The 22,229-nt window shown below is 46.4% G+C and overlaps 1 protein-coding gene across 6 annotated transcripts in view; it reads right to left on the bottom strand.

Moving 5' to 3' along the window:
- Nucleotides 1–22,229, bottom strand: part of IFT43 (intraflagellar transport 43) — a 48,388-nt gene that overhangs the window by 2,443 nt on the left and 23,716 nt on the right. For 3 of the 6 annotated variants that reach the window (XM_062636089.1, XM_062636090.1, XM_062636094.1), the window contains 5 exons: nt 15,314–15,346; nt 14,791–14,837; nt 1,965–2,037; nt 527–602; nt 102–164 (listed from right to left, as the gene is read on the bottom strand). In XM_062636089.1, the coding sequence (XP_062492073.1) occupies nt 102–164; nt 527–602; nt 1,965–2,037; nt 14,791–14,837; nt 15,314–15,346 (292 nt within the window). The remainder of the gene's footprint in view (nt 1–101; nt 165–526; nt 603–1,964; nt 2,038–14,790; nt 14,838–15,313; nt 15,347–22,229) is intronic. The other 3 variants (XM_062636091.1, XM_062636092.1, XM_062636093.1) reach the window with 2 other exon arrangements.

The following is a 22,229-nucleotide window of genomic DNA, read 5'->3' as shown; positions in this document are numbered from 1 at the left end:
CCTCCTTGCCTCTCTCCTCCACTGACAAATGCTTACTTATCAAGTACAGTCTGAGACATATAAGAAGCTTTTGCCTTCTGGTGCTCCCACAAAAAACTCACCTCTCGCAGTTCATGCTCTGGAGCCAAAACTTTGGTGAGAAGCTTCAGGTCAACCTCTCCATCCTATGAACACACACACAGAGTCACAGTTTTACAGACAGAGAGGAAGTGGACACCGCCATTTCACGAGGTAGGGCCTGCTACAGATAGGCACATTTGCCTCATACCAGACATATGCTTTGTCCAGGACAATAGCAGGAGCCTCCAGATCTGTGTCTGAGCAGCAGATACCATAGCTACACTATTTACAGACATAAACAAGCATGAAAGCCACACTGTAGAGAGGAACAGACTTGCAGGCAGACTGCAACTTGTTTGGATGATAGAGCTGTGTATTTTGTGCTGCTCAGTAACATTGTGGAGGACGATGTGAGTCTGGAAGGAGAGGGAGTCACTCCGATCACCCCACAGCAACATCCACTTACCAAAGTTTGAAAGGCAGCATACTTCATTAGATCTTTGTCCAGGTCATGGTAGGTCAGCACTCGGTTCACCTGCACACTGAAACCAGAAAGGGTCAAAGTACAAGCCTGGGTAAGTGTGGAAGCATGTTTGAGGAGAAGGGTGGCAAGGACAGTAGTCTGGTGACACCAATCACAACTGTCCACATCTCCCATGTGGACTCTTGAGAGGGATATCCCCAGACAGAAGCAAATCGCACTCAGCAAACAGTCACTGGCAAATCTGTATGCTAGGTTGTGCACATGCATGAAAACAGAATGTGGAGCAACCATGGTCTCCCTCAGAGAAGCCAGCATGCTGGAGAGAAGATCCACAGGGCCAGAAAGAATACAGGAATGTAATGAACATTCAAACAGCCCCAGCGCTGTACCAAAGCAGGCTACAGAATAGTAGGGACTTTGTGATTTCCATGTCTGAGCTGAGTCACAGCTATCAATTTCCTAAAATGCAGCCTTCAAAGAGAAACATGGTGTAGGGGGTAATATACTGTCATGACACACTTTACACATGATGCAATTCTATAGAAAAGACCTATGTTAATTTATGTTTGTGTTTATGAAGTCTTTTCTACTGCAGGGAGACCATGGATACAGGAGGAACAGATCGGATTATAAAAGAAGAGAGAAAACAAAGAAATGAACTCTGGTGAGACACAAAGTAATTTCAAATTTACTATATAAAGTGTCAGTTACTTTTGTTAACAGCTATTGTATTACAACAGCTACTCCATACTGTGAGAGAGACACTTGTGGTCAGGAGTGAGGTATCCCACCCCTCCAAATAATGGTCAACAGAAACCCCAGTCTGTGATCTTGTCAATAGGCCCAAGGGAGAAGAGAGGACTTTCTTGGAATGTTTAAGATAAAACACCCAAATTTTTATTTCAGTTATTTAAAACTTACTGGTCTCCTGTGAGCTAACCCCAGGACTACGCTGATAACACCTTCAAACAATAGGATTGTACTTTGCAAATTAACTAGGTACTTGAGTAAGAAGATATCCTGTGGAGGGCAGAGCAGCCTACAACAATGCATAATCAAAATGTATGTGATAATGCATGTGTACTGGAGGCATTCCAGATTACACAGGCAACCTTAAATCAAGAAGTGCCTAATTTTTGAGAATTTGACTTTGCACATCAAATATGTTACTCTAGTGTAGGGTTGTTTGGGGTTTTTTATATAGAGACAGAAGATTCAGTAATTGCTTCCTCTATGTAATCAGAAACAAGAAGTTTGCCCTGTTGAGCTTGGAGCCCCACTGCCACAATGCACAGCACCAAATCCTGCTGCATGGCACTGCTGCTGACATCCAGAGAGCATGAGATAAAAAGGAGTTTAATTTCACCAGCCATTTCGCATTGCTGATGAGAGGCTCAAGAGCACCTGACAGTGCTCTTACCTGGGGGGAGCTGCCACTTGCATGGCCAGATCTTCCTCCTGGACTTCCTCCAAGTCAGGGATCACAGGAATGTCTGCAACAAGAGAAAGCAGCAGCAGTAAGTGGGGAGTGTTGTGCTCTCCTCTCACTAGAGACAAAGTTTCCTTTGCTTCACAGATATGAAACAGCCTGTTTCTTATTTGAGGAAAACACAAGAGAGTTATTTAGCAATGACGGGAAATACATCGTTTAATATTAAACAAAGCAATAAAGCTTTGAAGCTTGGGGTCAAAAGAAATCTTGCAAGAGAAGCAGATTTGGGCTGGGTAGGACCCCACAGGCTACAGACCATGCATGTGAACACAACCTTGAAGCTGAAAGGAGCCAGCTGCGCTAAACCCTGCTACCTATTTGCCATCATCCTAACAATGGCAAGAATTTGCCTCTTGTAAGGTGTGTTACCATTTTCTCAGCTGCCAATCACTTAGGCTGTGTTAGAAATAAAACGTGGGGCAGAAACTGAGACAAGCCATGTAAAACTATGAGCTGAGGGAGCTGCTAGCGGGGCCTCAGGCTGTGCAGAGGCCTGTGACCTCCCTGATAGCTGGAGAAGGAAATGCTGGTGGTCTAGTAGATACAAAGGCTAAGGGAGATGCATCTGGTTGTAATGTCATAAACCTTTTCATGATTTCTAGTGTGACCCTGGAAATGGCTGATGTCTGGGTCACTGAGTGTGACCCAGCACAAGGAACACAGCTGCTCCACCTGGGACAGACGCTAGAGACAAAAGCATGGAGACAAGGAAGAACTGGGTGCACACAGAATCCTGCTAAAGGAGCAAGGTTCTGACCACACATCATGCTTTTTGATTTGACAAAGTGTTAAAATAGAGATGGAGAGAGGAAGAGAAGGAAAAGTAACCGGAGGTGCAAAGCAAGGAGAGAGCAGCTTTAAACAGTCAAGGCCACAAGGGCTCTCCAGAGACCCCGAGCCCTCAGGCTGCGGAGAAGCTGGTGGTTCGACTCTGGGAAGAGGTATCACTTGCACAGCGTGCAGGCAGAGCTGGCCTCTTTGGCGTTGGAGCGAGCAGGCTGCTCCCAGCAATGTCGGCAGCGTGGCCATGCTACTGTTGCCCAGCAGCAGGTGGTTGGGTCTGGCTTTGCCCCGCTTTACAGCCCAGGCTGAGATGAATATTCAGGAGCTGGAGACCCTTTCCCACCTATGGTGCTCAGAGCTCTGGGCAGGGCCTTCCTGAGAAGCCCCTTGTCCGGCCACCTGACAGAGCTCCACAGGCTCCTGGCTGCCCCCGCCTGCTGACCGTCTGCTGCGCACCTCCCTGGCTCACTGGCCGGCGGGCGGGAGGCAGCCCTGGCCCAGCTGCTGTGGGGCACGGGTCAGGCCGGGCCCTGGCGCAGTGGCTGTTTGAAGCTGGCCACACAGTGGGATTTCTCGCTAATTGGCTGCCTGGCGGAAGGCCGAGCAGGACGGGGGCTGTCGCGAGAGCCTGGCCGCAGCACAAGGCAGTGACAGCTTGGCCAGCCTCAGCAGAGCTGTGCCTTCTAGCCCCCCAGCCACCCAAGGAGCAGGCGCCTGCAGAGAAGCTCTCCAACTACAGCGAACTTCCCAAAGACACTTAAAGGGAAACTGCAGCAACAGGCCCCAGGCCCAAGGAAGCCTCTGCAAGAAACTCCTCAACAGTGCGCCACTGGGCATCCAGGGTAGATCTCTTCCTCTTTCTGCTTGTAGGGACAATACACACTAGAAACTGCTATCCCGCCGGCTCTACCCTGCAGGGCTCCCAGATCTTGCTAAAATCTGTAGCAAAGTGCAATTACTGGACAAAAGCATCTCCACAGACAGGCAGGCTGACATGTGGAGGCACCCGGTAAAACCTGCTCAGTGATAATGTGGGAGAGAAACCTTGTGTATAAGCAACATAGACCAAGCAGGGAACAGTGGTGAGACTGGTCCAAGGGGAGGAATGAAGCGCTGTGCAGAGGTGCCCTGTTAAGTCCAGGCAAACAAGCATGGCAATGAGACACAGCTTAATCTCGCCTGAGCTAATTTATCCTTTTCAGCAGAACACTATGAATGGTGCTCATCAAACAACTGCCTGGGAACAGAGCTACCCTCGCCAACGCAGCAGCGTACCCTGTAGCAGGAGAAGGTCAGATCCTTATCCCCTTTTGACAGCAGAAATGTGGAAGATGTTTGCAGCAAACTGACTTTCTTCAATCAGTGCTCGTTTTAGGAGCATTTCTGATGTCTGCTTTTCCCAGTTCCCTTTGGCTTTTGTTGATCTTTTATGCACAGGAAAAAATTGTAAACTCAGGGCCCGCATCAGTAATGGAATGTTCCATTAAGCAGATTCCTGAAGACCCCTGCATTCTCCAGTGCTGATTTTATCTCACTGTCACTGAATTCCATGGAGAGATTCCCAAACCCCTTGCAGAGCACTGCCTCTACTCTCTGTTAGCAAAATCCAGGCAATTGCGTAGAAATTCTTTCCAAAAGAAATTCAAGGCTCCAATATTTTATAGACACTTTGAAAATATTTAAGACAGAAGAGCTGGAAACACTCTGGGGGCTCCTGCCAGCCCCTCCAACAAAGGCCAGAGCATGCTTGTTCTTACTGCAAACTGTGGATGATTTGTCCATTTCCAGGCAGAAGCAATGCCCTTTAGGACTGGCAGAGACTGACAAGAAACAGAACAAAAATGTAGCAAGTTATAAGAAAATATCAGCTCCCCAGGCTAACTGCTATCAGTGGCAAATCAGCCCTGAAATATTTGGGTCTTTATTTCACTTGTTACTCATAATTTCCTCTTCCCTCTGCCAATTCCCATGGTGCCACCTCTCCACAAAACCTCTCCCATCTCCCTCTATAGTTTGCAAGTGCCTCAGTTCTCACCTTATCACCAAGGACCCAACCTCTCCCCTCACTCAGTCTCCGGCCCCCTAATTGTTTTTGTTGCTCTTTTTGGGACTCACATATTTTTTTCCAGTAAGCTCTGGTAACACAGCCAAGTCACGGCACTATGTCAGTTGCAAGGGGAGGAAGCACACAAGCTATTGGGCTGCAGCAGTGTAGGCATATGCTCTACTTTTCATATTGCTGTTAGCTGCAGTGTGACTATTTACATATAGCATTAGTACATGCAGATATGTTCACAGGACCACGTCCTCCCAATCTCACACTGCAGCTTTTTCCACCAACAAGGTTATGTGACAAACCCCCACTCTGTGTGCTTTGCTCTGTGACCCACATTTTCTCCCTCCTGTTCAGCGTAGAGGCTTCAGATCATTTTCCAGAAGCCTGTTTTTTTGGTGCAGAATCATGACACATGCTTTACTGTCCAGGCTTTCACGCCAAAATTCAGTGCCCATGTAAGTCAACCTTAGAAATGACTGCACAATGTACCTACATGCTAAGGAGCTGCCCGTGTGCAATAGGAAAACATACCAGGTTACTGCAATTAAGTGAACGAATGGCCTGTGCAGTACAAAGAGAAAATGTTTTGCAGCTGAGAAGATGTAGCTTCAAAACCTGGAAACAAAAAAATTATTCTCTGCAGTCTAGTTACAGGTTGGGAGTAGTGGTGTCATAACTCAGCTGCAATTTGGAGGAGAAAGGACCTTCCATATTGTCTCCAATATCAACAGATTTTAATCAAAACTTTAGACAAATCTCAGAAGCAACATGAAAATCTTACAGCTTCAGCTCTTCTACTTTCACACCCATTCCTGCAGACTTTGAAATCAGAACAAACTGGCATGATACTAATAGTAAGAAACATGAAAATAAAAGTTGACTTACTGGTAAAAAATATTTAAAAGGAGAACAAATTGAGTACAAACCATCTTACCAAGCCTGGTCTTCCAGCTGGCCTCTGAACACTGTACACCTATGCCACCTCCCTCAACCAATCTCCCCCAGACAGAACTCATCTGAATAGCCATTTCATATGGCAGGTAACATTCCCAGAGTGAGTGCTCCTAAAAATGACACTCACTTTCCCCCTAAGAGTGAGTATTCTGCTTCGACTTTCAGCTGAAGTGAGGGGAGAATATACAGAGGCACATGGCAGGTAGTGTTTTACAAGCAGAAGATAGGAGTGTATGCAACACAAAACGGAAAGGGGAACACAAAAACTCTGCATGCAGTGACCTTAAAGAAGAATGGATGAGGCTTCCCTTTATGGATCAAAATGATTGGGAACAGAGCAATACAAAGCCTTTCCCCATGGATATCTCAACCCATTAAGAAATAAGATATTTGCTCTAGAAAATGCTCATGGTAGAGATGTGAATGAAATTATGAGTGAGCACCGAAGGCCAGATGACAAATGGGAGCTCCCCACCATCTCTGAAATGATGGTGAACAAGAGTGAACAAAGAACGAAACCAAAATGAGTATGTCCATGCAGAATGCTTACCCCATGCAGTGGGGTAAGAGACACTGGTACTAAATGTTGGCTAACAAGGGAGTTATAATAAACTGCACCAAACTGATTGCCTCAGAACATCTAAGTCTCATCGTATAACTCAGAATACAAATTTTAATACAATAGCTGGACTGAGCTAGGTCTTACACAAGATAAGTCATGGCAAAACACCAACAGCCTAAGGCAGAACTGTGTTGATGGTAGGAGGAAAAGGTGAAGGGAAAGACTGAGGATGACCCATCCTACACGCAGGTAGCCAAACAGTAAGCAAGGGACACTGGCTTTTAAGTCACAGACAAAAGAGGGCTTTATGTGTTCATATTAGAGTACATGCAATAACTATCACCATTTTTACCTCTTAGCAAGTAACTTACTGACAGCTGAGGAAGACAACCACAGAAAGCAATAAACAACAGGAGGTAGAAGAACCTGCACCACCTAAATACCCCAATGCTCCTGCAAGTTGGTGAGTTACACTTTCCCTCCCAGGCAGAGCTGATCTTTTCTTTAGTAGCAATATCTGCAGGCTGGGTCCCTTAAAATCCTGCAATCTTCCCATAAGTTCTGGTCCTAGCCCCAAAGTCCTATGTTCTCCCTTAGGTACAAGACAGCACATAAGTGGTGACAGACAGAATCTCTTCCAGGTCAGGCCTGCAGTTAGTCAGCAGTATGGCTGCTACTTTCTCCCTGAGCTGCTAATTTAAGTTTCCTGAGTCAACACCTTGCCATCCAAAAAAGCCCCCATCTCACATAGTCTGATTTGCTTCCCTCAGCTGGGTGAGTATTTGAAAGGCCAGTTCAGTGGACACTCTTGCAGTGGGGAATGTGCTGCCCTTCCTGTCCATACACCACTCTATCCAAAGAACACAAAGAGGGTAGTGGCTTCTGGAGCTGACAGTCCCCTGCCACTAAGCAGGCACAGGAATGAAACTTTAGTTTAAGTTGCTTGCTCATAAAATGTAAAACTTGAATCATTACAATATTTCTGCTGCTGCAAAACTTTGTTTTACTGAATGCTGTTACCTTCTGCATCACATTTGGGGAATTTTAAACAGGCAAATGGAAGAAGATCTGATTGAAGATGAAGTTAAGTGAAAGAAATTGGTCTCATTTAGCACATGACAGGATTCATCTGTGTTCCCAAGTCCACTGAGGTAGTATCATGGGCGTTTCATATTCATGAGCTGCTGCGACACTGTGTCCCCTCATTTACAAAGCACCGTGTTCAGCAAATTCTGTCCCTGTGGACACTCCGTGCATTTCATGGTCTTGTCAGAGAGACATCAAACACTTCAGTAACCAAATACCAGAAAATGGCTTTAATTAGTGCATGTCAATGCAATAAATAATTTTTCTCTCTAAGTGGAAAAATGAAAAATTGAAAAAAAAAAAGAAAAGAAAAAAGTGGAAAGCAACAGGCCAAATAAATCTTCAAAAAACGTAAGGAACAAGGGACACAGATAGCTTCTGCTGAACACACAAACAAGCTTGAAGCCTCTTGGAAGTTTTCTCAGGAGAGCAGCAGGCAAACGAAGAGGATAAAGAACACTCCTTTGGATGCTTGGATATTAATTTCATAGGAATGTCTCCCTGACTGAAATTGCCCAATATGGAACAACGTACCTGCCTGATCAGTCAGCAGGGAGATGAAAACGAGTGAAAAGCAGGCAGTACCACAGCTACTAGAGCACTGCCTTGATAGCTGAGACAAGCAGATGACAACCTGAGTGTTCCATGTACTAGAGCGCCCTTTTGAGAAGAGAATGGTAACAGTACAACCTGGCCAAGCTGATGGGAAAAGTCACGCAGTGAGCGCGTGCCAGAGGATTCACACGATCTATCGGAGGTCATGCAGCAGATTCAGTACTGACTCTCCAGTCTTGCATTAAAAGATTATGCATTTGCCTTGCTTCAGACAAAATACTTTTTTCCTTCAGCCACCAAGCTCTGATGATACTGTCAGCTAGACAGATGAGTGGCTGGGTGGTCCATCTGAGACTCTATTGCTTCAGTAGTGTTGTGCTTTCACAGACTGCATGGCATGGCATGGCATGGCATAGCTTCTTCCTCACCTGGGAGAATGCTGGGGATAGGCATCAGGCATATTTGCTGATTCCCAAGGCTGTTATCGCACAAAGCCCCTGCTCAGTTTCAAGCCCTGGGAGCTGTGAAGAGAGACAGGGCATGGAACAGCCCTGGTCAGATGAGTTGCTGGGCTCAGTGCTGGATTATATTATGCAAGAAGTAAGAGCAGACACTGATGGCTGAAAGTGGAATCCCTTAATTCCTAAGCATGTTCACCAGCAGCAGAAGACAGAAGAGACTGGAAGCCAGACTCAGGACCCACTACATTCCTGAGGCTATCAGCATTTAGAGTTGTAACATGCCTCCTAGCCTTACTAGCACTATGCCTGCCCTCCTTTCCAGTAACATCTGTTTTCCTCTTTTCAAAGGCTGTTGTTCCCTGTTCCTTTGCAGCATTCTCCTGCTGAAACATACTCAGGAGGTAGTGGGGCAGCAGATGAGAAGGCATGAAATGCCCAGGGAGGGTCTGGTGAACTCAGAAACACAAAAACCTCCTCAGCAATTCTGGAGATGAGTGATTTTGCATTAGAGCATTACTGTGGCAGGAAAAGCAGCTTCTCAGGATGCTCCTGCGGAAGTATGTTCAGGAGCAGGAGTGTCTGATTCTATTTCATCCTCTTCATGTTACGCTGGAAAAACAAGACAAACTACATTTCTTTAATGCTAAACCTTAGGTTTTTTTTATTTTTCTTATATATATTTATTAAAAAAATGCCTCTTTGATCAGCAGCACCCATGACACTTCCACATCCAGCGACTTCTCAGAACCCTCCCTCCCCGCACACAAGGCCACCACTGCTGACAGCCAGCTGGGTTTGATCAGAGCCACTCAGAATCAGATTTTCATAAGACAGATGAGGAATCTTACTGCTGCCCTCTCTCGTATCAGACGAGAAACTGAGGAGGAGGGGGGACAGGTCCTGAGGGAATGACACTACAATCAAGGGCTACGCAGTCCTCTCTCTGTCCCTCCACTGCTGCAATTTTCAAAGGACTTTGCCTCAGGCAGTTTTAAATGATGGTGTCTCAATTCTGTAATCATCTTTCAGGAGCTTTTTCTTAAAGGGTATTTTAGGTAAACCTAGTCCGTCAACTACACTTACGGACTCAGGAATCACAGCCCCAATAAGACTGTGTATCTATCACATCACACAATTTAGTGATGGAAGATGCTTACCCAGATCATCATTTTCAGCCCCCAAAAATCTGTGTGTGCCCTTTTGCAATTAAGCTACCCACTGCCCTGGCCACTGGTCTGCTGCTTCAAACAGGACTTCAGACGTATCTCTTGGGACACATTCCCTTCTCTCTTCCCACCCCCCACCCCCCCCACCTCACCCCCCCCCATAGCTGTCAGGAGGAAGCTCTCCTTCAACATCAGAGGCTGTAGATCACAATGCCAGCAGTTACTGGAGGAGTTCAAACTGGCGGGGACCAACAGCTCAGTGGAAGCCATCCAGTTGGACTGAGTCTGCCCTTCACTGACCTTGCAGAGAGCCTTTAGGAGCCACCAAGGGGAGAACTGTAGTGTGCTGACAGACCCACACACAAAGTCACAGTGAAGAATCCCAGAAACTTAGCAGTCACTTTCACTCTCTGCCCCTTCAGCCCATTCACACCACTTCCAAAACATCGTATTTTTCACTCCATCTCTATTTCAGGGATGCTCAGAACTTTTCATCCATTTAGCTCTTCCCAAACCACTTCCCCACTGAGCCTGTGAAGTACCCACTGGCTGTACCCCTGACTACTCCTGCAAATTCCCCACTCTCTTACCTTCATGCTCAGCCAATGCAGCTGTCCACCCCTTCAAGTCCACCAGCACTTGGTGTGTTCTGTAAAAACAGCAGCTCACTAGGTGAAGTAAGTGGCATTCTGGCATCAGGAATGGTAGAGCCAACAATAACCCACTCTGTGCTCTATTCTCAGCTCTGTTCAGAGCAATTTCATCACTGGTGTGTATTTGCATGCAGCTCAAGAGATATTTTATGACTGTGAATTCCAAGTGCCAGATATCTTGTACAGGCTGTCTTCCACCTGACAGATAGATGTAACTCCCCATAAAGATGTGGGGATCATGGCATACACCCACTTCCTCCTCTGTTGTGCACAGAGCCTGGACTCCCATGCTCTTCAAATGCAAAGGAGCTGCTGGCACCCACCAGAAGGGTAAGAAGTCCTTCTAGAGGTTTGACATTGTAAAGAGATGACCCTAATCATCAGCTCTGCCTCCTTGAGGAGGCTTCCCAGCAGGCAGGAAGGGGTTTTGCCTTGAAGGCACAGATCTAGTGACTGTCTCCTGGCAGCTTTCCTCACCTGCAGGTCAGGTTTGTGTTGTCTGTGAAGCATAGTCAGGCTTTCATTTCAATCAGCTGTCTCATTCAAACCCACTATATACTTTAAAATAACAAGCCGTTGTTCCTGCAGACAGAATCACACATCACATCCCAGTCCTCCAAGAAAAGCCCTGTTCTAGGAGCTATGAATCCCAAGTGTAACAGAGAGAAGGGGGGAAGGGACTTCTGAAGATGGAGGAACAGTCTATGGGGGAACAATAGCTGGGAGAGAGATGACAACTTTAGCTAACAAACCCACATAGAGTGCTGAGGCAAAAAAATCAAAGGGCAATGTAGTGAGAAGACAGGCATCTGGGGCAGTGCAATTCAGCAGTGCAGAACTGGTGGACAAGAAAGGAAAAACAAAGAAACTTTTAGCCAAAAGGACAAAGCAGTTCTCTGATTTGGGGGGAAAGAAAATGCCAGTATTTCTCACCCCAATAGGAAACAACCCTTTATAGCTGCATGCCAGAAAGTGACATACAAGCAGAATAAAGCCAAATAAAATACCCAAGCAAAGTCAAAGCAGACTCTACTGCCCTGCTGGAAAAAGGACCAAAGGGAGGAGAAAGCCCTTCAACGTGAACTTGATTGTTCTGTCTTCCCTCCCACCTCATGGCAAAGAATAGTCTGCACCCAGGAGAAGCTCTTGGCTGCTACAGAAAAGGAAGCAGTACCCTGCAGATAACACTTTTTAAATGCCACTGATAGTCTCCCATCTCTCACCTCACGCAGTTTCCCTACCATACAGAACTTAGTCACTACTGCCCATTTTTCCCTGTTGACATGGACAGAAAATTGAGCAATTACCCTTGAACTCCTCTCTCTCAGATTGCCCAGATTGCTACATACACAGCATTAAGCCCCCAATTGCTTCTGGCCAAAAGTGACTCAACTAGGCCTGTCCTTTAGGAATTAAACACTTTTGTGTTGCTTGTGAAGGTTTATTATTCCTCAAGTTTGATGCATTAAATCCTGCTAAAGCAGGTTTCCCACCATGCAGAGGACGTGGGGCCCCCCATGACAAGCTTCAGCTGGACACACATCCACCTAGCAAAGGTGTGTTACCCATTTGCTGTGTCTGCATTACTAGCACGTACTGTGTGCGTTCAGAAGAATGGGCACTAAGCTCACAACAGGTGCTGCAGGAAACCCCAATATCCATCAACTAGACATTACAGAGCTGTTTCTGGAGAGACACTGCACTTTTTCAAAACAGTCTTTCCAGCCTGGAGTTTTACAGGAGCAAATGGTTCTTTCAGTCAAATCCAAGTCTTTGCTTTCCTGTAACTCAAAACTGGCTCCTCTTTGAAATGGTTCTCTTGCCCTTGACCAGCCTTTATGAAAAAGAAATACGGATTAGAGAAAATGAATTCTGAGCATGATCTGAGCCAACATACCTCATTGCTAGTATTTCAGTGGCTTGTATTGTGCAGGATGGATAACTTGCACCTTCTGGGTTTCCCTATGCAACTGCAAGGAATGGCTGAAACTGCACATAGCTCCATGTAAGTCCCCACTTACAATTTCCCATATTACTTCAGTCTTTCCACACAGCATGAGAAGTAACTGTCCTCTCCCAAACTCCCCAGAGTCAGATGCCATTTCATCCACAGGGTAAATGGCCAGGAGCAGTGACAGAATTCTACTTTCATTTTTGAAAACATAAGGCATATCAAGCCCCAAAATCTCATTTGGGTGTACAACCTTCCCTCCATTCTCCACATGCCCAACTGGGCTCTTTCTACACCCCCTGCTTTTGTAACACGCTCTTTTCTGGACTGCAAATTCTGAGCATCTGGGTGCTGGGGATGTATAAATGATCACAGCTGAGCACATTTCAAATACACAAGAATAACTTTTTAAGGGCATATAGTTTTGTCCTTCATTCTTCTAGTGAAAAGGTTGGATGGGGGACAAACAATGTTAATGGAATGGTACAGCTCAGCTTTCTAATAGGTTAAAGGAAGGCGATCCAAATGTATTGGTTGACAGCAGCAATCATTACGCAACTGTGCCCGTTCATATTAAGGTGTACAAGCTAACACATTATGCAGCACAAAATAACCGTGACCCATCCTTGGGGATCCATACACCAATGTCTTGATTTTTGTATGCTTAGAATCTCAGCTTTACTGTTACAGTTACGGACACAAGCTCAAGTGCAGTTCTGTGCGAAGGGGAGGCTGATACAGCTCAACATACTGCACAGCCACAGCATTCTACTCCCTTCCTTCTACACTGCACAGTTATTGTATCATAGAATCATAGAACAGTTAAGGTTGGAAAGGACCTTAAGATCATCTAGCTCCAACCCCCCTGCCATGGGGGTATCTCTCTGCTTATTTTAAAAAGTAATTTTATTCAGGTTCTGGAGTATATTTATATGTCACTCTTCTTCACTGCAATTGCTGAACACACATGGAAAGCTCCTCTCCCAGAACAGCTTGCTTAATGTCCCCACAGAAACAGGATGACAAGCATGCAGTGCACTGATCCATTTACAGATTTTCTGTATGAAAATTAGATCCACAACCCAGTGTATGTGACTGTACCAGAAACTGCCTGGGTAGGAATCATGATCAGATTAGGGCAATCTTTCTTCTAACACAGAGATTTAATCAAAAACTGAATTCTGGTTTGCAACAATCTGAATTCAACTGTTAACCTTAGGTTAGGCACAGATAAGTAAGTGAAGCTTACTAGGACTTGCCATGTCTTCATACCACATTCTGCATCAATTCTATTCTATAATTATTACCCAAGGTCTTGGAGCACTGAAAGTCACATGCTGCAAACACGTGGCAAGCATTTTTATGCTTGGTTAGCAAAGACAGTTATTATACTCTGAATACAAGACCAAGGTTCAACAAGAAGGACAGCACATATGAAAACAAAGAGCTGTTCAGAACAGACTATCAGGCTCAGTGACACACACTGAAATTTAAGAAGCCCAAGAAACTTCCCAAGGGAAAAATTAAGTCTATTCTGAAGATGCCAATGCTATAAAGGTGCCACTTCTGGCAGTCATTTGGTCATATGTTGCAATGCTTAATCTGTCTAGAAGACCCAAATAATGGGTCTTCATTTAACCTCATTAACCATACTGATGTCTAATCCTTTGTGACTCCTGTTAATTCTTCTAATGCTTGATGATATTTCACAGATGCAACTTTTTGTATTAGCCCTTGAAAGCTGAGGTAGTTCCTAGAGACGTTAATGAAATTCTATGCTCCCTACAGTTCTCTAGTGCTTGTCTTGAAATCCATACTGTGGATTTTTCCTAAGATTTCTCCTGGGTCATCCAGTTTGAGAAGAGCAGGTGATATACACTATGAGGAAAACTAGTGCTAAATCAGGAGCCCAGTAGATTTCACAGCAGCCTGTACGGGGATCTGATGGGATTACCCACCAGTGCCTATGTTTAGCTTATGATCTATGATCTTAGATCTTAGCTTACAGCAAGAGGATTTTTTAAATTAAGAATTCCCTCACGACAGAGACCCCAGGAGAGTGGTGCAGGCACTTGTCCTGATGGGAACAAGACAAGGATGTTACCATAAAATCGTAAGAAAGACTTTAATTAGTGAGTAGTATTACCTAAACTAGGAGACAGCAGTGATTTCTTCCCTGTTCTTAACCTTTTCTTGCTCTTTTAGTTCTCTTTTTGCCCCAGTCCACTATCCTCCATGTGGGGGTAATCACAGAGAAAAGTATGTCCTTGACACTTTCTTCCCAAAGGTGCTTTATCATTGTGTTAACGACGAGCCAGAGTTAGACTACAGGTTCACTCCTCATCCTCCTCTCAATCCCCTTTGCTCTCTCGCTCATTCAGCAGCTGGGGAGACAAGCAGCTCCTGCATTTGTTTAGCCCCAGGGTGGTTCATTTCCTTGCAATTTCTTGCAAGATGCCTTTGCTCACTTTACTGGAGAACCCCCAGATATGCATGCAGGCAGTTCTTGCAGTAGTTGATACCTCACCTCCTCCATCATCTGATGCCTCCAGGCTCTGCTGTCTGAGACGATGGCTGCAGCAAAACACAAGGAAGAATGAATTTCAATTGCAAGTGCAGAAAAACATCTTCTTGTGTCCCCTTTCTCCCCACAAGCTTCATGGCCTATTAAGAGGAGAGTCCCCAGGTACATTTAGCCTGCAGACTGACCTTCCTCCATACCCCTCAGTTTAGAGTGCTTAAGCAAGATGCCTTGAACCTAGGACAAACTCCTAGGCTGCAGACAGTAGGGCCTTGGGGTGCATCTGGGAGGGAAGTGGATGTTTTCTACTTTTCCTTCTTTCTGTCATATGGGAGTAACAGAGCTAACACCTACTCCCTGTCTACGGAACTATAGAATGACAAGCCCTGTCCCACTGCAGGACACATGACATAAGTTCATTTCAGGCTCTACACCCTTTCCAAGTTCCAGATCTTGGTGTCGCATGTCCCTTCTTCATGAGATCAGATTAAAAGATGTGGAAGAAGTATCAGCAATAATAGGAACTTACTCTTCTACTTCTTCTGCATGTTTTCTTCCTGACCTGCAAGATAAAGAAAGGCTTATGCTTATAAAAGGCTAGAGAGAATTTTAAAACTGCACCTTTCTCTGTATCACTGTTATTGTGTAGAACAGTTCCTACACCAGGTCTGATATAACACATCACAATTTGAGTTCTGAGTGACCATTAAACCAGTGATTCAGAAGTCTCCAAGTGTATCAGGATGAAGTAGAACCATTTGGGTCCAAAAAAGACAGCCTTGCTCAGATACAGCAAGAGCCATATTCCCTGTTTTTTTAGTTTCTCAGATACTTTTTCATCCACTCTGTCATTAGCCACAGGTAAAAGTTGCCTTACCTGGGTAGACAGGTCGGCACATCAAGGAGTGAAGAGTATGCTATGCTTTGTCTACCTACCCCGAAGAGATCAACAGGTCCTTCCTGCCTCTGGTCACGCATGAAGATTATCTGGCTGCCTTTGTAGGTTAGGAGCCCCACCTGAGCTGGCCAAGCTCAGGTCAGATATTTGGTCACTGCAGTAAATCAGGGTTGATCTGGCTGAGTTAACACGAGTTCATAATAATAATGCAGGGGGGATGCACTGGCAAATAGCAGCTCCCTTGCTCTCCACCCCAGCAAACCCAGAAGTAATTCAGTCCCGATTAGGGATGCTTGTTCAATATTCAAAACGTAAAACATGGAGGTTGCTGAACCAGCACTTTGAAAAGTTAATTAAATGCCAGGTTTCTTTTTAGCAGCTACTCCATCACTCGCTGATTGCTTTGGCCATTTTGCAGTGAAGTTTCATCTCTATGCACTGGGAATAAATATTCTCCCCTCCCTTTAAGTCAGAGTGCCATGACAAAGAATACATGGGGCTCTCCCCTACCAAATGCACTGTCCCAGGACACACCAAGATATAAGAGAAGTTGCTTCACTGCCTTGCACTGCTCCTTTCAAAGCACTTTCAAGAGATGGTACAGGCCTCTCCTCATCTGCTCTCTGTTCTAGTGTTATGGTCCTCATCTAGCTCTCCTGTGAATGATCTACTCTTCTAAGAGCAACAAGCCGAGCACAGAGGATGTCTAGCTATGAGAAGAAGCAAGCCTCTTGTCTCCACTGCTTTCCCTGGAGCTTGCAGTCTGTGAGAAGATAAAAACTACCTTGAAACAGTGATGTGAGCCCAATAATATCCCCTGCTATAATCAGAACTGCAGCTGTGTAGGTGACATCTGCATCTAGGCTTTCAGCTGTATCTGCACCCTTCTGTTCACCAGAAGAAACAGAAGAGCAATGGAGCTGGGGAATTTAGGGAAGAGCTCTTCGAATGAGGAGCAACCGTCCAGCTCCATCCTTCTCCCCAATGTTAGTGCAAAGCACTTTTTGTGAACCCCCTGATACTATGGAGAAAGAAAAGGATCGTTTTAGAGAGCCTACCACAAGCTGTCACCAGAATTCAGAATCTGAGAAGACAGAGATGGAAAGATGATGCAAGATTTATCCTATTTTATTCCTCCCTTCTGCCTTCACAGAACTGCTTCACACACCTGTCTTCAGAGCCTTGCCCTCACTGAGCCCAAACATCCCAAACTTGCACAGTGAGACGATTTCCTGGAGGTTCCATCTAACCTTTTCTTAGCTTGTTTCCATTACTTTTGATAATTGTCTATCCCCAAATAACACTCTATTCCTCAGTACTCACACTCCTCACATCTCTGCTCATCTCCTGTCCCGAGGCATGAGTGAAACACTCCACATGTTTGAACTTCCCTGGAGAGGGAAGGTCACTCCTGCTATCCCTGTAAGCAATTTGTTTCTTTTTTCTGAGCTCCTTGTCATGACAGATATCCAGGTGGCCCACAGGGAAGGCAGTCATGCGTTAGTCCTAGAGGCAGAGACTACTTCTCTTGCGTTCTGAGACATAAGCTTTCCCAACTTCTCCTCATTAGGTTATTATGAAATAACTGCACTGTATGGAAAAAAAGAGTAATTTTCGGAACAAATTCATAAACCAGGAGGGCAAAATAGTACTGACCCCTTTAAACCCAGAACCCCAGTGTTAGGATGCTCTCCTGTCAAACAAGAGAGTTCCCTCCTCTCTCTAGGGCAAGCTAAAGACCCACGGTCAGCCTTGCCAGGAGAACACCCTATTCCCTATGCCACAGGGTCCAAAGATGGCAGTGGGTGATAGAAGTCTCTCATGCTGACAGTGCTGTGGTTTATACAGAGCATTTAAATGCCAACAGCACTGGAGCAAGAGCAAGAAATTACTGTTCTGTTTCGGTGAGACATCTGCTTCCAGTCACCTGTACTAGATACGTTTGTTAATATACAGAATCATAGAATAGTTAGGGTTGGAAAGGACCTTAAGATCATCTACTTAAGTTCAACCCCTCTGCCATGGGCAGGGACACCGCACACTAAACCATGTCACTCAAGGCTCCGTCCAACCTGGCCTTGAACACTGCCAGGGATGGAGCATTCACAACTTCCCTGGGCAACCCATTCCAGTGCCTCACCACCCTAACAGGAAAGAATTTCTTCCTTATATCCAATCTAAACTTCCCCTGTTTAAGTTTTAACCCGTTACCCCTTGTCCTATCACTACAGTCCCTAATGAAGAGTCCATCCCCAGCATCCCTATAGGCCCCCTTCAGATACTGGAAGGCTGCTAGGAGGTCTCCACGCAGCCTTCTCTTCTCCAGGCTGAACAGCCCCAACTTTCTCAGCCTATCTTCATACGGGAGGTGCTTTCCAGTCCCCTGATCACCCTCGTGGCCCTCCTCTGGACTTGTTCCAACAGTTCCATGTCCTTTTTATGTTGAGGACACCAGAACTGCACACAGTACTCCACGTGAGGTCTCACAAGAGCAGAGTAGAGGGGCAGGATCACCTCCTTCAACCTGCTGGTCATGCTCCTTTTGATGCAGCCCAGGATACAGTTGGCTTTCTGGGCTGCGAGCGCACACTCAAGCCGGCTCATGTTAAGTTTGATTTGGAATAGCATTAGTTGATGAAACTGGTATTTCAAACCAGTTGATAAGCTCACAGGTAGAGAACTTTCCTGTAAATATAGCATGAGACTTCCAGAGTTCAGGAAGGGATTGCATGTTTTGCACTCTCTGTGACCTTAATGATTGAGCTGTTAGGTAAAGAAGATACCAATTGGCCCACTATTTCCTTTCTTTTTTTTTTATAAGGCTTCCTTTCATTTTGTTTGATGGCAAATTACTTTTTCATTCTTTGTTTCAGATTGGGGAAAAAAAAAATCACAAAATATTTTTGTTTGTTCCTGACTAATCTTTTGCCTTTTTGGCCCAATTGCATTACCTAAATTTACCTAACAAAGTGGCCTTGAGACAAAAGACAACCTTTGCCTTGTGTCCTAAGGTTAAAAATCTTCAAGGCACTAGGGAAGTCTGCAAAAGGTGTCCTACCTCCAACCCTGTCCATTCCATAATATTCTATCAATGTATCTATAAATCCTATACACAGAGATACTATTTCTGCAGAACCAGTCACCTGCTTGCCTCTGCTCTCCAGGTGCTATGGGAAGCCCTGCAGGCATTCCTCATGAAGTTACAGCATTGCTTTAAGCATCCTGGAGCACTGTTTCCCGAGAACTGTCTCGTCTCAGCTTACCAATGCCAATGGCAACATGTTGAGACCAACATTTCAACCTTCAGGAATATCAGACCTGGGTACACAGCACCCTTTTCACTCACCACTTGGGCACAACTTTCTAGTGGTGAGTGAAGGCAGGCATGGAAAAAAACAGACCGTAAACTCAAGCCAGCATAAAGAGATTTCCTTCTCTTTTCTTATGTTCTCAGCAACAAGAAGTGCACTGTCCCAGCTTGTCTGCTCCAGCAGGAGGGACAGCCCATGGAGGGCAGCAACAAGTGCCTATAAAATCAGCACTCCAGTAAGGGCAAACAAAACAACTCTGGGAGCAGAGCTCAGAAATGTATTCAATCTGATGTATTATACATCAGCCACCCCCAATTTTTGTGAAACAGTGATACCTCTGTTTCTTTTATTTCCTCTGATAAGCCCATTGCATCTGGAAGGCCAAAGAATATGGACTGGCCCCATCACCTGGACAGTTCCATTTGAATTCCGTTTCACTGCAAGGTTGTCTGTGCTCTCAAACATAAGCAAAATATTCCCTCCGACTTTGGGCAGCTGCTGACCCCCTGTTTCAGGATGTTGAATAGCTGAGAAACTGGGCAGAAGACCGTAACAGACCCCATACAACCCCATGTTTTGTAACTCCTAGTACAGAATACCTATTTCTCTCCTACCTGTGTCCCCTGAGGCAGAGGATATAGATCCGATCTCACACAGTTCTGGACAGCAGGAATCCTCTCTTCACATTAATGAGAAGGGGTTAAATCTCAAACCCAAGGCTTTGCCCCCCCCCCCCCCCCAATGCTCAGCTGAGCTGTCTTGGAGCTGCCTCCAACTTCTAAGCTGAAGGGTGAAAGGCAGTTCTAATGTAGACATCATCTCTGTTAAACTGTTTCTTTCTTATTTAATGGACTACCACGGAGATCTAAATGGAGATAAAGTAGCAGGGCTCAGAGAACAGCCAGGATGCTATCTTTATGCAGCATGACAATGTGAAGTGGTTAATTAGACACCGTTAACCTATTTTAGCAGGGGACATAACTGGGATGAATGGGGAGAAATGTCCTTGAAATCTTTTAATGTCCAGAGCTCATGAGAGCTCTAGACACGCTTGAATCGTGCCCGGAGCCACAGCCGGGTGCCAGAAGGCCAGCGCGCAAGAGGCTCTCTCCCGCACACCCAGGGAGGTGTAAGTGCGGCCAACGCAGCTAGGAGTAAAGAAGGCAGTTACGGGGGCTTAAGAGGAACACTGAGGCGGCTGGACAGGCGTGTCCGAGCTAGCGTGGCGGGGCGGCAGCCGAGGCCGAGAGTGGGCTGGGAGCTAGGGCAGCCTCTCGCCAGGCCCGGCTGCCCCTGCCCGGACGGGGAGCGCTGCGCTGGTGCCGCTTCGTTCTCGCCGGCCCTCCCGCCCCGCCACCGCGGGGGCCGCTGCTGCCGAGCCAGCGCTGCTCGGGGTCCCGAGACAGCCGCCCTCCCCGGCGGCCGCCCGCCGCCGCATCGCCGGGCAGCGGCCGCCCTCTGCCGAGCCTTGGCGGCGTGGCGCCAGGCCCGGGCTCCCCGCGGAGGCTGCGGGGCTCGGTCCCCCGGACGGCTGCCGAGCCTGGAAGAAGCCGAGCGCTGAAGCGGCTACGTGACTTCGTAAGCGGTCACACGTGCGAACGGCGGGGTGCGGCTGCCCCCGGGATGGTGGGACCCACAGCGGGAGCCGCGCGTCGAGATCCGCGGGAGTTCTCGGTACTTCACAGGGCCCTGGCAGCGGGGGGAAAGATTTCATCTGCCTGCGTGTTAGCGTATTTCCTGGCATGTCTCAACCGCTTCTCTTTATGAATCACGTGGAACCAGAAAGCTGCTTCAAGCTGCCCCCCTGCTAAAAGAATTAAATGGAAAAAAGGGGAACGTCCTGATGCATAGAGATACATTTTGTTTTGAGGGAGCGGGGCAATCAAATGGAGATAGATCACTGGCCAGCATTCTGCCTCTGCACTTCCATCCAAAACCATTCCCACCTCAGTGCCCAACAGCGGGCTCAGCCCACAGAGAGGCATGGAGCCTTTTGCCTCCAGGGCATAGACTGTGATTCAGGTCTAGGCCTGAGGAGGATGGGGGAAAAAAAAGATTAAAAAGGACACTGTAGTCTCTTGCTCAAGTATTTTTTTAGTGCCCATCACCACAGTGAGTGGGTGGTGAGCTACGAGTCACATCTTGTTCAACAGCATAAGACACAACTAAGTTACACATCCAATGCGATGCACAAGTGCTAACTGATCAGTTCTCCCAGCTCTTCAAGTGCGGGTCATGGTCACTGCTTGTTTGCAGAGGCACAGGGAGAGAAAAACATTCCTCAAAGCTGTACGTAAAACAGAACTGTAGTCCATGCTGGAAAGCACTACCACAAGGTTTTCTTCTCAGCTATTCCACCACACCTTCCTTGGGGCTCCAATCAGTTGTTTCATTTTCCACCCCCTCTCCCTGCACTGTGGCAGCCTGGAAAAGCCAGATTTGCCTTGATTAAATCGGGATGTTCAATCTTCACATCTCCTAAAACAAGGGCAAGTTTTGCCATTGATTTCAGCAGAGCAAGGACTACTATAAACCTTTATTTCTGTCGCAGGATGTCACCTCACACTCGCCCACTTCCCAAGCCCTGGGGCACACAGCTTTCTGTATCTCCATAACAGTTTTGGGCAGACATACACTTTTTTAAACTAATGGTCCCATCATATGCTTTCTGCCCCTCACAGAATCCCTGGGCTGCCTGGACCACATGTTGAACACTGCCCTAGAACATGGCACTGGAGTGAGCAGGATGCAGGGATGAGCAAGCATGCTCTGGGGGAAGGGATCTGACAGACACCGTGCTAGCTGGCTCCAGCTAAAATGGGCTTGTGAGGCACCAATCAGTCTCTAGCAGAAGTGTTGTTTCTCCTCATGTCCTAATACATAGGCTTGCTTAACAAAAACAACAAAGGAGGAGAGCTCTGGCAAGCAAGACTTCAGGAACTGGCACAAAAGAACAAGCTGACAGAGTTCACAGGGTCACTGAACCTCAGCCTACTCACTGCATCATCCTGTACCAGATGTTCCCAGGGTTCCCCCACTCGCTCACTGGTAGACAGCTGACCAGCAGAGCTGCTCAGAGCTCCCACTGAAAAAACACCACTACTCAATACAAATTCCTGCTGTGTGGGAAAACAGTGCTGCAGTTTCTAGAGGTATCCACCACACATATTCGGTCCCTGAGAACAGGGGCTCCTAATCACGCAATCATGTCTTCAGTCTCCAGTAAGCACCAGGGC

Source organism: Pezoporus occidentalis, unplaced genomic scaffold (genome assembly GCF_034315485.1).
Source record: "Pezoporus occidentalis ecotype Australia unplaced genomic scaffold, CSIRO_AGI_Poc_V1 ctg47, whole genome shotgun sequence".
In the NCBI taxonomy this organism is placed as follows: domain Eukaryota; kingdom Metazoa; phylum Chordata; class Aves; order Psittaciformes; family Psittacidae; genus Pezoporus; species Pezoporus occidentalis.
The sequence above is the reverse complement of the archived record's forward strand: the minus strand, read 5'-3'. Positions and strand labels throughout refer to the sequence as shown.